Source organism: Procambarus clarkii, chromosome 40 (assembly GCF_040958095.1).
Source record: "Procambarus clarkii isolate CNS0578487 chromosome 40, FALCON_Pclarkii_2.0, whole genome shotgun sequence".
NCBI classification, from domain to species: Eukaryota; Metazoa; Arthropoda; class Malacostraca; order Decapoda; family Cambaridae; genus Procambarus; species Procambarus clarkii.
The window spans coordinates 5,796,336-5,814,257 of NC_091189.1; the positions used below are offsets into that span (position 1 = coordinate 5,796,336).

At 36.0% G+C, this 17,922-nt stretch overlaps 1 protein-coding gene across 1 annotated transcript; it reads left to right on the forward strand.

Annotated features, from left to right (window-relative positions):
- Window positions 1-4,981: 4,981 nt before the first annotated feature.
- Window positions 4,982-17,871, forward strand: LOC138349566 (mitochondrial inner membrane protease subunit 1-like). The gene is made up of 5 exons (XM_069338646.1): window positions 4,982-5,133; window positions 7,259-7,323; window positions 8,618-8,766; window positions 10,266-10,463; window positions 14,635-17,871. The coding sequence occupies exons 3-5, from the start codon at window positions 8,653-8,655 to the stop codon at window positions 14,806-14,808; spliced, it is 486 nt and encodes a 161-aa protein (XP_069194747.1). The 5' UTR covers window positions 4,982-5,133; window positions 7,259-7,323; window positions 8,618-8,652; the 3' UTR covers window positions 14,809-17,871.
- Window positions 17,872-17,922: the final 51 nt, after the last annotated feature.

Sequence of the window (17,922 nt, forward strand, 5' to 3'; positions counted from 1 at the left end):
TAAATACACAGCTTCAAAAGCAGATACAACAAAATTATGAGAAATTGTGAGGAGATTTGCCCCATATACCATAGAGAGAAGAGGCTGGATTATAATTTATTCCTCCCTACCCGCAAGCTGCACCCTTTGTTACTAGAGTAGTTACGACAAAATTAATTGTTGATTGTTACGACAATTAATTATAATATAATCATATTTTCTTATGTAACATACATTTAAAAAATCATACAAATAGATATACAAAAGGAACAGTATATGAAGCCACTAATACGCTTCAGTTTTTCAGACATTAATACTCAGTATTTCTTAATCAAAACTTACAGATAAGGGTAAAAATGAAATGGATTGTCTATGAATGTGAACTTTATGAGCTCATTGTTTAGAGTTTTTACCCCTCTTCTCTCCCTATTATACGATAACATCACAATTGTTAGTTTTAACAAGGACAAAATTTAGTCTTAGTCAAGTATTTTGACTAGGGGGAAACAGAAGTACTTAAAATTTCACATCTAAACTCGTGTAATGTTTAGACACGATAACCCGTAAGAAGCACATAAATGGATCATACATATGGTTTAGCTATTCATGTTATGTGTTGAACGACTAGTTATAACCAGCCCAAGGCTCGAAGCCTCTTTCCTTCTACAGCTTTAAATCATAAAAATTCTCACAGCTTCGCTCGTGAAATATGCAACATGTGAAATTCGATAGAAAAAATCCATAACATCAAAAAGTATTGATTTACATATTCAACAATATCGGGAATCCAGTTAGGCGAGATACTGTAGGTCAACACACTCTGGCCGTCTATAGTGGTAAGAGATACTGTAAGCCTACACTGCCTACTGTTCTAAGGAGCATATGTTTACCACTCTACATAGCATATATCTGCCACTCCACATATGTCTACCACTCTATATATGTCTGCTACTCTACATAGCATATATCTACCACTCTACATTTCATGACTACCGCTACTCATAACATATATTGCTCCACATATCATGTATTCCACTCTACATATTATATATATATACCACACCACACAGCATATGTGTATCCCTCTACGTAGCATACATATCTACCATCCCACATAGCATAGGCAAACATACACCTTTAATCCAAAATAATGATATCATATTTGCTGTCATTTCTGTTACTCATGTAATTAATATCGTATATTCAAATATTGCTTCTCAAATAATATTAACTTTTAAGTATGACATGTAGTAATAATATTATAATAATTTTTAGGGGGGTTGGAACAGTATTTATGAGACATATTCACACAATGTACATCTCTTGTTATTAAGTGCAAACCAAAAATGTATAATATAATTCTATATGAGATGTGTGTTTACAACATGTATATACAACTTGTATATACAACATGTATATACAACACAGTCTTAGTGTTAGGATATACACTCGTATAGAATGTGGTGTACTTACCTAATTGTGCTTGCGGGGATTGAGCTCTGGCCCTTTGGTCCCGCCTCTCAACTGTATGTATATGTGTTGAGGCTGGGATGATAGTATCCTATCTAAACTAAACATATATATAGCCAATATAAATTGTAATTGAATGTAATGTATTTTTTGCGAATAAATTATTATTATTATTATTATTATTATTATTATTATTATTGTTATTATTATTATTATTATTATTATTGGAGAAACTTACTACAATGCCATAGTGCTTGAATGAAGGTAAAGGAAAGACCCATTATATTTATTAGAATTAGATTTGAACTAGAACACTGTCGATTAGATTATATTAGAACACTGCATACAGAACCATGAGAAATTATGTAGTCTACATCCGATTTTTTGTATACACTTATATATATATTGGGTCCAACCACTTGGGTTCGACGGTAGAGCGACGGTCTCACTTTATGCAGGTTAGCGTTCAATCCCCGACCATCCAAGTGGTTGGGGCACCATTCCTTTCCCTCTCGTCCCATCCCAAATCCTTATCTTAACCCCTTTCCCAGTGCTATATAGTCGTAATGGCTTGGTGCTTTTCCCTGATAGTTCCCTTCCCTTATACATATAATGGGTATTTCCTTCGCCTTCAATATTATTATTATTATTATTATTATTATTATTATTATTATTATTATTATTATTATTATTATTATTATTATTATTATTATTATTATTATTATTGTTGTTATTGATATTATTTTATTATTATTATTATTATTATTATTATTATTATTATTATTATTATTATTATTATTATTATTATTATTATTATTATTATTATTATTATTATTATTGTTGTTATTGATATTATTTTATTATTATTATTATTATTATTAATCATTATTATTATTATTTGTATTATTATTATTATTATTATTATTATTATTATTATTATTATTATTATTATTATTATTATTTTTTTTTATTTTTTTTTTTTTTGTGATATATACAAGAGTTGCTACATTCTTGTACAGCCACTAGTACGCGTAGCGTTTCGGGCAGGTCCCTGGAATACGATCCCCGCCGCGAAGAATCGTTTTTTCATCCAAGTACACATTTTACTGTTGCGTTAAACAGAGGCTACAGTTAAGGAATTGCGCCCAGTAAATCCTCCCCGGCCAATACGAACCCATGACATAGCGCTCGCGGAACGCCAGGCGAGTGTCTTACCACTACACCACGGAGACTGCAATTATTATTATTATTATTATTATTATTATCAAAGCAGTGGTGTATGTAGGGTGTGGCAAGCATAGCGCGTGCCCTGGGAATGTGTGGAGTGAATGTTTAGGGATTTATATAGAGGAACTCTGTGATCTGAAGACAGAATTTGTTATAGTTCTGATGACACATTTTTCCTGGGTGGGCTAGAGGTAGTTTGCAGTGGTTGAACCCAACGAAAACATACCGTAGTTTAGATAGTGATTGATTATAACGTAATACAGTAATTACCTAAGTGTAGTTCTGTCTAAGAGGGCCTTACAGCTGAGTGGACAGCGCTCGGGATTCGTAGTCATAAAGTTCCGGGTTCGATCCCCGGTGAAGGCGGAAACAAATGGGCAGAGTTTCTTTCACCCTGATGCACCTGTTCACCTAGCAGTGAATAGGTATCTGGTATTTAGACGGGCTGCTTTCTGGTGGAGGGGGTTGTAACAAAAAGGAGGCCTGGTCGAGGACCGGACCGCGTGGACTCTAAGCCCCGAAATTATCTCAAGATAAGATAGTTACAGGATGAGAGCTAGTGGTGTCCCAAGTACTCTTTGTCATATGACTCTTTGAAACTACTGAGGGTTTTAGCATCCGCCACCAATATATTTTTTTATATAAATTAAACTATATAAACGATAAACAATATATATTGCCCGCCGGAATTGATCCAGAAATTACTTCGATCGGCTTGAAAGATCTCGGTAGTCCTATCGATTAAGCTGGGATATTGATATCTATGGCAGGTGGCTGCAGGTAATGAATCCACCAATGGTGAACATTCACATTGTAAACTGTGTGAACAAGAGCTGGGACATACTCTCCAACACTATATCTGTGATTGCCCTGTTATCAGTGATTTCAGACTAAATGGTATGAAGTACTTTCAGCTCTGTAATTACTTCATACACTCAGCGATATTGGAAGATATTCTTGTGCTGTACCCAGATTTTGCTAGTGGAGGCTAATAGGCTTCACATTTCATGTTCTCTCCTGATTCCATTATGACTAACCATCCTGTGAGATGGGAATATTAGAAGAACTTATAGCTATTTTTTTATCTACATTGTGTAATCTTTCATACAGAATAGGGTAGCACACATTGCTGCATATACCTAAGCATAAAAAAGTCCCATCGAAGGATAAATCAATATTTAGACTATAAATGGGATCGAATCCGCGTCTCTGAACTCCTCTGGCACACGCACTGGCGACTGAACCATGATGACCACTCCACACGTAGGCTCAGGAACCTGTACACCAGTTAATTGACAGTTGAGAGGCGGGACCAAAGAGCCAAAGCTCAACCCGCAAGCACAATTTGTTGAGTACACGTGTAAGAGGAGCAGAGCGGGAACATACAATATCTCAATTTGTGAGAATATACCAACAGTTTTAGAAACTTTTACGCTATATGTTGTATGTGAGTACTGAAGTTACTGAATGTTGACATTGTCTATCTGAAGATATTTGGTTTGATTATTTGTTTACAAGGGAGTAGTAGGGTATTTCTAAGCTTACTGTACTCACCTAGTTGTGCTTGCGGGGGTTGAGCTCAGCTCTTTGATCCCGCCTCTCAACTATCACTCAATTTTGAGTTTGTTTGTTGACATCCATGAGTAGATATTTTTAGTTCGTTATTTACAATACTATTTTGAGCATGTGCAGGGTTGGGGTTTAAAAAGATGAATGTAGAAAATATTATAGAGACCGGCATGCACTTGGAAATCTGGAAAAAAAGACTAAATGTAATAGTGTAACGAACTTTTGATAATTTAATATACTATTTAGCAAGTAAATTCAGATAAATAGCATATTTAAGTATATTTAATTCTTAAAGATCATTACAGTATTACATTTAATTTCTTACAGATTTCAGAGTGTGTGTGCCTGTCTCTATGATATGTTATTGATTATCCTAGTTAGCGAATTACTCATTGGATTCAGGTAAATTCAGGAATAGGAGTTTTGTTTTTTCTACCACAGACGTGGCCACACATTTACAATGCTAACCAGCATATAAACATTTTCTTCTGTCCTCCATGGACAGGGTTAGAGATGTGTTAAACATATAGTTCAAGGGTTTACTGAACAATCAACCACAGAAGGTGATTCGGTGCTTTTATAAAATGCTAAGCTAACCTACATACGTAAATACATAGATACACAGATTTACGTATGCCCTACATAAAGTGTTCGATGTGACTTTTACATAGTGTCATTAATGTGCATTTACAAAGGTGAAATGTAATTCAGGAATAGGAGTGTGTGTGCAGAGCATCAGAGGTCACTGTGGACCTGACCCCAGCCGACGCCTGGCGGATGGGAACCAACACTCTCCCAGACGTCAACACGGAGCCTCAGCTGGAGAAGAGAAGCACAACTCCATCTCTCTTTTTCTCTCTCGCACTTTCTGCCTTGGTAAAGGTTCTTGTAAGTATACTCTGTGTTAGAGCATTTAATTGGCATTAATACAAGTTTTTGGATTATTATTTTTTTTTACTATGCAAATAACTAACTTGGGTAAAATATGAGGGTCAGTCTCAGCCGGTATTTTGTTAACTGGTCTCTTTGTAATGTATATATGGTGTGCCTGTTACCTGAGGGCCACTTATCAAAGGCTCGACCTTAATTAAAGATTCCCCCCACCCAACAGGTCACATCGTACCAGAGATGGTTTGCTAATAGATTTTAAAACCTAACCAAACCCAATCTGGCAATTTATGTGGGTCTAATAATCCGAATGAGAGTTGTGTTAAAACAATTGTGTACAATTTTACCATAATTCTGTCGCATATCAAAGGTGGTTCGCAATTTTTTAGGACTAACCTTGGACTAAACAAGTGTGTGAAGTGCTAGTCTACAAAATAAAGAACTCCAGTGTGTTACCGTCGGAACAGTTATTCTCTCATTGAGTTGCGACATTTCTTTTCCATATGGATATTACTCCACTTTTAACGTGTTCTATATGCAGCAATGGCAGTTTGTTACTCAAGATGAGTGATGCTCATCCCAGCAGTCATCCCGATGCTTCATCAGTACCCGTGGCGCAATGGTAAAACACTTGCCCCACACTTCCCGAGCAACTTGGCCTGGGTTTGTATCCTGGCTGGGGGAGGATTGACTAGGTGTCAATCCTTAACTGTAAGCCTCTGTTAACCCAGCATTGAATGACTACCTGGTTGTTAAATGATTTTGGCGGGTCTTATTCCGGGGAAAATTAGGATTAGGGACCTACCCGAAATGCTATGCTTGCTAATAGCTTTATAAGAATGTAAGAACTCTTGCATATATATAAATTAAAAAAAATGCTGCTCAATAGACTTGCTCCTCAAGGCAAAATTTTATTCTCTGCTAATCACCAATGGCATTGCTGAAAAGTTGGCTATACCATAAAAAGCCTAATCCTATCTCATGAACAGTTGGAGAGTCATTGAAATAATGAAATTCTACCTAACCAAAGCATTGTGATTGTTTTGTAAGAGACCCAAAGGGCCTAAGATACTCTGAAACAGTAGGCTATATAAGTTTTTTCATCTGTTAAGCAATAATTCCTGTAAGTGGTAGTGAAAGAGGTTACAGTGGTACATAATGGGTGCAGGAATTGAATCTCAAAATTTATTCATAATTAATTGAAGGTACGATCACCACTTGCAGACTAGCAATTCTATTGTCATGAAATAAATAGTATTTCATAATTGGATAATTGGGGATAGGAAGTCTGTTAGACCCATTGAGGTTCCTCTGAATGACAATTGACCATCCTCCAGTATGTAGCTTGCAACAGTTGACTATCTCCTAGGCACAGTATACTGTATACCCATTTACTGGTAGGTAAACTGAAGTCTCAAGTGTATGCAGTCATGGCTAAATGTCTCATCCTTTGAAAGTCAAGCTTAGGATATATCAAGTGTGAGCTAAATGCTTTAACCCTACAATGCACTTGAATTGATATTATCCTAAGATAATATCAATTCAAATTATTTAGAAAAAATAAGAATTATAATTGTTGTGGAAAATTACACAATTACATAACTTAAGGGTCATCATACAGTAATAAAAACATAATTATTACCTTGTTTACCATTTTCATTGGGAATTTTACACACCATCTAAGCATCCACAGCAGCACTCTTTATCACATCCAACTAGGTCATGTGTGTAGTATGCTTCCCCTCTCAAACTGATTTTAAGTAGCTGTATTCCTTATTGCTTCTGGTGCACTATTGTCTCACTTCCTGCTCCCTCTCACACTTATTCACCCTATCTTTCCCTATATTCTTGGTCCTCATATTTTCCTAGCTTCAAATTTGCTTAAATTTGCTGCTTAATCATCATTATGTAAAGCTCATTAAATTAGAACAGCAATGTTTTAATAAGCCAAAACAATTCCTAGTTAACCATATGCATTTGATTAAACTATTTCCTGCTCTAAGGTAACCATTTAAAAAAACTTTTCCTGGTTTTGACAGTACAGCAATAACCTATATGTATATTCTACACATATTAATTTATGTATATTTTCAGTTTTACTTGATAAAACAAATTCATGTTTCAGAAATCATTGAGAGGTCTGGAGATTTTTGCTTGATTTTCATGAAGGTTGTAAACTCCATCAGAAAGGTTAGTTTAATGGTTGAAGTATACTTGGGTATCTTTTTGTTGTTTTTGCTGTAATGTTGAATGAAAGAAGAATATATAAATGAATTATTGTCTTGAGAGAGTAATGGATGAGAACATAGAATAAATAGATGAAAGTTTAAAAGGTATATTGGCCCATGTGAAACTACCTATTCACACACAACCAAACTCGCTCATCAAACCTCATATGTAACCTATGCTTGAAATTATCTAATGATCCCAAGAGATGGAGGGTGATAGAAACTATCTACTGTAATGCCATGACAGTGCTCAAAGTTGATATAATATTTTTATTTATAACTTAAGAAAATCCAAGGGTTGTCATAATTTAAAATGCCAATTTTTATATTTTTTCTTAAATACTATAATTTGAAACTGAGATACGAGCAGTATACAGTGTTATGATTTTTGCAAGTACAGTATAGTATACATTAGCTAATCAAATTCATATCAGGCCCAAATAAAGTGTTGCAATCGCACAGCCAACAAAAAACAAAAGGGTAGGTAGGTATTTTTTTTTAATGTGAAGGCATGATATAGATATGCTCAAATCACAGCTGTAGAATTTAGATTTTACTGCGCATCTTTTTTTTTCTTAAAAACATTAAGGTGTAGTTGGAATTTAGGGTTGGTTGGAAACTGTCAACATATTTTTGTTGGCCTTATTCTAGGCCTAAAATCTTTTATATACTTTCAAGTTTTGGATGATAATGTTAATTACTGAATCCTTTGAGCTTTCACTTTTACCATGTTTAAATGTGGCCTGTAATTATAACAGTACCGCATCCACCACATTTTTTTTAGTCCCAATTGAAATTTTCCAATATTGATTGTTGTAAGCTTGCAAATTTGGTCAGTTTACATTTACCTACTACAGTAATATACTTGGAAATTCTAAAGTATAGTGAATAAACATTGCAGCAGCATCTCCGAATTTATGGGGTAATGAAATGCTTGCCCAGAAATTATGAAAACATTTAAGAAAATAGGGCTAAACACAATTACAACATTACAATAGAAAACTTTTATTATTAAAAAAATGTAAGTAGCAGGATACATTAAGAACGAAATAAAGGAGTTATAAAAGAATTTTCCTCCTTTTAAGCTTTCACCCACACTGGTATCTCGCCAGTTGTCACAAATAAAATGTCAGTCATTTATTTCCTCTAAAATTTGTATTTCATTGCTCCACATAAATAAACTACTCCCAAAATCTTAATGTATCAATATGAGTTTTATAATTGTTGTATCAGTAAAAACACGAACATTATTTCAGCGTAAGAGCAGTGAAAGAAATGCACCTCTAGTGCCATGCGGACAGGTTTATACCGCCACTTTGGCAAGTGGCTGGGTTTGGCTGGTTACATGATCCAGTATGGCTGCATTGCTCACTGCACCCTGGAGTTTGTTGGAGATTTTGTCGTGGTAAATATTGCTACACATTTGTTATTTTCCTTTTTTTCTGTGTGTGTCAAAAAAACCCTGAATCATTGTGCATAATTCAACCTTCTGCTAATCCAATTATTGTACAGGGTATTTAATTTTGTGGATTTTATAGTAAACTGATACAAATTTAGGTTGGTTACCCAAGCTGTTTCATTATCTATTACATATTATTATATATACTGTACTGTGTATTCATAACCTATTACAGAGACTGTGATAAATACAATACTTATAACCACTAGGGTATCAATTAGATAATTATATTTTTGTATAGGATCTTGTAGTGCAATTGACTCTATTCTTGACTCACAATTGGGGATCCTGGGTTTGATTCCTGGATGGGACAGAAATGCTTGAGCTCGTTTAATTTTACCTAAAGCCTCTGCTCACCTAGCAATAAATACGTACCCAGGAGTTAATCAGCTTGGTGTGGGGTTGCATCCTGGGAGTGTCGATAGATCAACCTTGAAGGGGGAAGGGGAGACCACAATACAAGCCTAAAGTATATACCCCGGTATAAATACACAGGTTTCCTGTCCTCGACAAAAGAAATTAGTATTATACAATTATCTTAAACTTTTAACAATTTAATGATAATTCATTGTCAGGGAACAGGCAGCCAATGTATATGTACATGTTAGGCCAACAGGATAGAATTGCAGGATGTAATCCGACAACAAGCTGACTAACTCTTGGATACCTACAATATTTACTGCTTAGATGATAGGAAATGTGCCCAACCATGACTGTTCTGCTCAGGATTCGAACCCCGATTTTTTTCGACCCTGTTCTCACTGAGGGTTAAAATACAATTTTAATATAAAATTTGAAAATAACATTTTTATATATACTGTGTTTTTATTTTGAATTTAGACCTGATTTTCCCAACTATTATAAAAAAATTCATGGTGAAAATCATCCCTCTGATCACTACCTGTGAATAACAGCTCCAATGCCAGAGCTGCAGATTTCCATCAGAGAGGAAAGGCACACTTCCCTAGCTAGCTAGCACTCCTTCCAGCCCACATCTGCATGAGCAAGGATTGTTGATTACAACTTGCAGCATTCAAACAGGGTTTGAAAGATGAACACTTATTGGTAGAAACATTAACAGCTGAAGCACTTGAAACTTTGGTTCAAGCAGAGCACTCCCAATCCTGGGGACTCATTTTGTTGGAGGACACCAACTCCCTCAAGAGATGCACTTGAGGAAGGGAGTGACTCCATTGAAATATTTTGTAAATGGCTCTTGAAGTTCACAAGGCATTTTTATTCTATATCTACAGTTGGCTCTGTGACTAAAACATTATGGATTACCTTTATAAAAAAAATATCAATTGCATAATATAAAGTGGTTACATTGAAAAGTTAAATAATTGTTTAAAATATTATTTCATGGGAGCACTAATACTGTATTTTAGGATGATTGTGAAACTAAATATATATGTACAAATGTTTAAAAAAAAAAATTCCCACAGTGTAAAGGACCTTCGATGGAACCAACTATATTCTCAGAGGACGTGATCATTACTGAGCACATTTCTCCTCGATTAAATCGCATCAGTCGAGGGGATGTCATCATTGCTCGTTCCCCAACAAATCCCCACCACCACATCTGCAAGCGGGTCACTGGCCTTGGGGGAGACAAAGTCAAAATTGGTTTTCGAACTCATATTGTAAGTCAAGCAGAACTTTATCTTAGGGAGAATTGGATAAAAATTAGACAGGCAGTTGCTCTAAGCACTGTCATATTTTTATTTGATTTTCCCTCTTGTAATATGGTAAGTGTAGTTTAGACTGTAAATGTGTAATATTTTGGTACAGTAGCCTTATTCCAGAGGATACCTTGAGATGTATTGAAACATTTCTGAGACTAAATTCTTATTTTTTATAATTATTTAGTATGGTAGATATGTTCTTGGAATACGAGTGCTAACTAGATCAGCACTGTATGGAGTTATTCTTGTATAGTCCCTATGATTTTATTAATGCAGTCTTTCCTGCCATGGGTCCGGTTCTCTTGGCAGCAGCCCTGCATCATACCTCACTGGTTCATCCTTCTCCTTCACTCTGTTCACTTCACACTTTTCCCAGCCACTTTGACTGGACAGTAGAGCGACGGTCTTGCTTCATGCAGGTTGTCCTGTCTCATCCCAAATCCTCATCCTGAACCCCCTCCAAGTGCTATAAAGTCATAAAGGCTTGGCACTTTTCCCTAATAATAAAAAAAAAAATTGTCTTGGTGTTTTTTATGCGAGTCTGTTGCCATTTTTGTGGCTATTGGTGCCCCATAATTTGTATGCCCCTATTGGTGCTAATCCTCAGCAGTATGACAGTGCCTGGTGCTCGTTTCATCTTTTTTCTGATTCCACCTGAAGTATATCTGGAGAGGGTTCTGGGAGTTCTTCCCAAACCAAACCTGCAGTCAGGCTTGTCTTGGACTTGTAATAACTTGGTCTAACAGGCTGTTGCTTGGAGCAGCCCAGATGTCCACTTCAGTCCATTACTTTTTGTGGAAGTGTCTAATTTTCTCTTAAGCACGTCCACTTTTGTACTGGCAATATTTCTTATGTCTGCTGGGAGGATATTTAAACTCTATGGACCTCTGATCCTCATTCAGTGTTCTCTTATTGTACCTGTGGTGCAACTACTCCAGAATCCAGAATCTTCCATGTATATATGATACTTCTTTTACCTCCTTTCAAGAGTCCATTTCGAGAGCTTTAAGGCAGTTTCAGTACTTTAGGTGCTCTATCATGTTGGTGCACACTGTTTATGTTCTCTGTATCCCTCTACTTTGGCAATTTCACCTGATTTGAAACCTAAAATGAGTACCAAACAGTACTCAAGTTGGGAAAGTGCAAGTGATTTGAAAGGTAGGAACATCATAATGGCATCCCTGTATTTGATGGTTCTCATAACTCATCCTATTGTTTTCCTGGCTGATGTTATATTTGCTTTGTTATGCTCGCTAAACGTTAGATCATCTGATTTCATTATTCCCAGATCTTTTACATGTTGTTGTCATTCTGAATAGATCAGGTTGTGTCTTGTACTTTGTATTTCATTTATGATTTTCATTTTGTCATTTTCATTTTTTCTCGGTCCCTCTTAATAGTGTTAAAATTGAATTAATTGAATGGCCCTTCTCACTTGTTAATCCCAGGGCACTCCTGAACTCGAGACCTGTTCCAGTGGGAACAAGTGGGCCGAGTTGGTGGAGACCGTGATAACCAGTGAGATTTTGGTGAATAGACTGATGTATCCTGGGATAGCACAGTTTAGTTACGAGGTGGAATTAATGTCAGTCTGTTAAGGCTTGTTATAGTTGAAACCTGTGTGGAAGCCAGCCAGCATGTTGCTGGACACCACTGCCAGCGTATTGTTGGAGACCTGCCAGTGTGTTGCTGGAAAGTAGAAGTGGTATTTTGACACCGTGATGATACTGTAAAGGACTGGCCCATGATTTACTGAGAAAGGTGAACTCGCCAGAGTGAGTACCATAGAAGACAGACTAGGGGAGAGTACCACAAGTGCTGTACAATAGAAGATAGAAGTAGACTCGCCGGATTAGAAGATCGCAGATGTTTGTTTGTAGTGTCCTATGTGAAAGTGACATCTGCAATATTATATTATGTACATATGTAAGAAGTGTAAATACTGTAGTTATGAAGTACACATGGTGATGGTATGGTTTAGTGTTGTTTTCCCCTTACTCTTGTTGGATTGACTATTACTTCCAGTTCTGAACAACTTTCTTATGACTGGGTTGAATCTGGTACAAAGTGGTATTAAGGCCCCATAGAAAATTTTGAATAGAAAGAACCCGGTTACTGACTAAGTGAGGCTGTAACACACTTTATTTGTTTGCAGCAGTCTTCTCTGGTAAAAAATGAGTCGTTGGGCTTCCATGAGGGATCCCTTAGTGATTGATGTTTGGTTGGTTCGGCAGGGGGGGTGCATCATTTGTCTCATGGCGACTCTTCACAGTTACTTGCGAACCACTAGTCCTGCCTCGAGTGCCCTGTTGGTTGATGCCATTTCCTTGATTTCCTGTTCTAAGGCTCACATTTCGCAGGTCGTCCATGGTCTTTTCCAATATGTCCTGGGCTGATACTTGGGTTTGGAGGTTTTGAATTTTAACAGGGTTCTGGCAACACAGTATTTAGTTAATGGGCCATGTCTCCTGACCTGGGTTCTATTTATTCTAGTGCCTGCTGTCTTTCCTCTTCCCTGGTAAGTCCCATTCTTGTTCTTTGGTTAGCTTCAGGGAGCCACCTGGAGACCCCACACAGAAATCCAACATTGAATGTAATGAAACTCCTCTTTCTGGTAGAGCCCTGGTTGCTCCCTGATTACCTCCCTCCCTTCCAGGTTTGTGAGTGAGTTGTTCATCACCTCCAGAACTAAGATGGGCAATATGCCAAGGGTAGAGGCTGGGCTGCCGGGTGGCAATGATCAGTATTAATGGGTTTCAAACTAGTTTGCTGAATTCCTTGTTCTATGTGAATCATTTATGATGTTTGGCAATTTTGAGGCTTTGCTTTCTGTGAACACCTCAATTGTCTGTAAAGCTTTGTTGACTTCCTGGATGCTTTCCCAGTGAGGTGGTGAATTTTCACTTGCTCCCTGTACCTCTTTGAGAGGTGCCAGGTTCTGTCTCTGGTTCCCGGTAGGCCAAGTAGAACCTCTGCAAATTATATGGCCTTTTGGTATGGAGCAATCTCGGCAAAATAACTTCAGGAATCCTTGATATGGGCCTCTTCCAGAAAGATGCTTTTCACTACATTTAATGCTGAGTTTTACGGTAGAGAACATACTGATGGAGAACATACAATTTTGTATGTTCTCTGTCAGTTATTTTCTATGCACCAACATTCATTTGTTGTTGCAGCTGTAACTCACAGTGGACTCTTGTTTTTAGAGACTTTTTAACCCTTTCCATCCTGTAGTGATTAAAGTCCACATGAAATCCAAGTAGGTGTAAAACATTTACATTTTTGGGGGGTCCCCAGCCATATTGATGTTATATCTAATAATATCACAGATGCCACTGCTCAGGAGGCCATTTGTCTCAACTGTCTCCTAAAAGTGGCTCCCTTACTTGGAGTTTTACCATGTCATTCACACACCAGTCTGCAACCGTTGGGGCAATCATGGGTTGAGTGCTGTATTATGAGTAATGAAAAGTAGTATTATGTGTAGTCTATTCATTTGGCCTTTGGCCTTCCTCCTACCACTAATGTAAGTTGTGAACTAGCTAGGCTGCATATTGGCCACACACGCATGAACACTTAATGGACATGCGCTTAATACACTTAATTAAACACTTAATAAAGACATGCACCTTATTGTCAGATTTACATTATCCCACTTAGTTGCTCACCTCCTCGTAGAATGTCCTGAGTTTCATTGATGTACACTATAAACAAAATAGAAAGTCAGTAGATGTGCAGCAAAGTGGATTCTAAAATTAAATGACAGCAAGTAGAACTTGTATATATATTGACCATGTGTTTGTTACAAAAATGTAACAAACAGGAAGATTTTGAAATCAAATTTAAGCAGTACTAATTATGCTGTATGTAATTTAACTTTTATATAATATATAAATACTGTACCTACTAAGTAATGTTTGAAATATGTTCCTCTTGTGTAGATTCGAATAAACTTGGAGTTTGTGTATGTTTTGAAACCACTGGAAGTTTTAATATAATTTACGGTAAAATATACACGTGATAAAACGCCACAAACATAATTTTGTGTGTAACTTCAAATTGGTAATAACTTATGCATGCATACTGTTTATATGATGGATGTAATACAGAAGCACCTATCTACTTTCAGGTTCCCAAAGGTCACGTGTGGTTGGAGGGTGACAATACTATGAATTCTACTGACTCGCGCAATTTTGGATCTGTGCCAGCAGGATTAATTCGTGGTCGAGCAGTATGCCGAGTATGGCCATTGTCTGAGCGTGGGAAATTAGATTCCATGCAGAAGTGGCAGGTTGACCGATGATGAGGTGGAACATATGTGACAGGATACTTTTCTTAAAGAACCATTGTTAAGAGGGATAAAGGCCCCAGTTAAGGATGCTTGGTAAAATGTGCCTTTAGTTATGAATTTCGTCCAATATAAAAATATATTCTTTATTTATGTAGATTTATTTTTTTTTATGAAGATTTTTTTTATGTAGAATGCAAGAAAAACGTACAGCGATATGAGGATAGTTTTAGTACTTTTGGTCCGCTAGGAGTTTTTTCAGAGACATCTCTGAAGAAGTTCATAGCGGAGTGAAAGACTTTTTTCCAATTTACCTGATTTTACCTGAGAGCCATTAACACAAGTGGCCTCGTCGAGGATAGGAAGCCGGTGGCTTGTCGAAGGTCCCTCTATTTGCCTTGATCTTTTCCAGCTGTACCTTAAAACTTAACAGTTTTGGCATTTACGGCTTCGGCGGGTAGGCATTTCCATGGGTTAATTATCTTATGGGGTGAGAGAGCTTCTGTTTTCAGTCCTTCATTGTGGCTTGTTGAGCTTGAAACCGTTGCTCCTGCCTGCAGTTTTTCTTGCATTTTGCAGTCACATGTTGTGTAACTTTTTGCATATGTTGATTACATAATATATGCAGCCTGTTTGCAATTTTAAATTAGGCTGATGTTTGCTTATTAATTACTTTCGTGTATTGACTATGGGTAACATTATATTTCCTTGTTGGAAATAATGCTTTATCATTCAAGAAAAAAACTAGTGCATAATTTATTTGGCAATGAGTTATTGCTATAGACTCTGTAAGCTCAATAACTCATAATATTTGAGGTTTGAAACTATTAAGTAAAAAGTGTTATACTAGAAAGTGTAAAATCCTTTTGTTTTTCACATTTGCAGTGCTTCGTCTTTGTGAAATGTTTCTTGCGGGTTGTATAGGCATCTGATTCATGATATTTAAAATAAAAATTTCTTATTAACACTGTACCTATTGTTGTTGAAGTACATTACTGTATAGTATATTTATTTGGTCCTGTACCTATTGTTGTTGAGTACATTACTGTATAGTATATTTATTTGGTCCACTGATGGTAACATTAAAAAAAAATCATTTCATTCTGTATTTTGTCTTCAGTTTTTTATATTTTTATATCTTAATGATCAGTGATATGTGGTTTAGCTTCTGTGACAGGTAATTATAGTCTTAAAAATCATCCGATGTGAAATTCATATGTTAAGTACAGTATTGTTAGTAATATTATTTTAATAAGTTGTGAAATATAAAATATTCAAACCTGAAACGTTCACGAAAACATTTAATTATTAATCTAAATTGAAAATTGTGTTGTGTATTGTTACAAAATATCAACCTCTGAAGTCTGCAAACATATTTGCTATATGGAAAACATTTTGATGTATTACTCTATATGATTACATACAGTATGTGTAATAAGTAATATACATTTCCTTGTACATTACAGGTATGTGTAATGCAATTACACAGGTATTTTCCCAAATTTCCGTTGCATTTTTAATAACACTTACTATTGAACGTTAATTGGAGATTAGAGGAAATGACAGTAGCAGAGATTGCCAATCCACACATGACAATATCATAGGCAGTTAAGAGAATAGTGATTTAGGTCATGTACAATCCCTCGGCTAACTGAAAGAGGCATCGGAAAGTGTATAACTAGAGCAGCATAATTTATCTGTCAGACTGGAGGCAGATTAAGGCGCTTTATCTAAGAAGGTCCGAGTACAGTATATGGTTAGGACAAGACTTGCATCTCTACGGCTAATACGCGTACATTGAGATGCAAGTCTTGTCCTAACCATATACTGTACTCAGATCTTGATGAAGCACTCAGGAGAGTGCAAAAGACTTGGTCTAAATCTTTCCAAAAAATACACAAATACACTAGTGTGGGTTTTTATCCTGTCAATCATATTGTATCCTACTCTCATATTGGCATCTTGAATGGTATTTAGTTTTTTTTTTTTTAATATTCTGTAATAGTGCTCTATAGCCATACTGTCTTACCAATTTCTTTTGCCAGTTCCTAATTTTGTGTTTACAGTATATAGAGATTGAGATTATGAAGTCCAATTTACAGAGGACCATTGGTTGTACACTAAAATAACCACCAATTATGAAAGTGGTCTGCAGCCTTTGCATGTAATTCAGACACCTGAAAGATATAACATTAGTTCGGATTCATGGGATTCACGTTCCTAAATGTCATCCTATGTGCATAAGTACCATTTATTTATGGGAATTTTATTTGATAAAATACTATTTAGTTTTTGAAATAACATGAAGGGTCGTAAGTAGAGGGGACTGAATGTATTTGATCTTTGTCACTGTAGCAAACTGCACACGTGGTGTGAACTTTAGAGAATCTCGGTGTTTGGAAGAAAATAAGCACATTGAAAAAGCACTTGACAAAATATTTATGTGATGCTAAAGGCAAACTTGGCCACCAAGCCTTTAAGTTGTTTTTACTTTAATAGTAATGAATTTGATCTTTCCAGTTTTATCACCCAACCACTTTTTTTTGTGTATAAAATATTCTTTTTACAAGATTTAAGAAGCTATCTCATTTACAAGCACTGTACAGTAATCATAGTGTTGAAGTGGTGGTAGATTTTTAAAATGTTAACATAAAAATATCCGTATCACAGTGCCTGAAGAAGAAAGTGGTGCTAAGTACAGTTGGATGTATACAGCTATTTGTATTTTTTTTTTTTTCCAAAAGGACACATATTTGTGCATTGTCCCTTCAGCAAGGAATATTTTTTTTGTAATTCAGTTTTTATAATTGTGTATCTGAAGGCCAAGTGGCAATTTCACACTGAATTTACAAGAGTACAAGTAGCCTACCTGAAGTGTTGACCATCCTGATTTTGATGAGTTAACGCAAGCTTATAATTACAGTATTTTAGTTTAGTCAATGGTTATGTACAGTTTTGTACCGCAGAAAGGTGTTTGCTCCTGGCTAAAGCCTTCATGTGGCCAGTTGTTAATGCTGTATCACATTTAGGTATACATATAAAGATGTCATGCAGGAATGTTAATAAAATGGGATTTTTTTTAATTCTTTTTATTTAGTACAGTATCATAAATTTGAGAGCTTTCTTTTT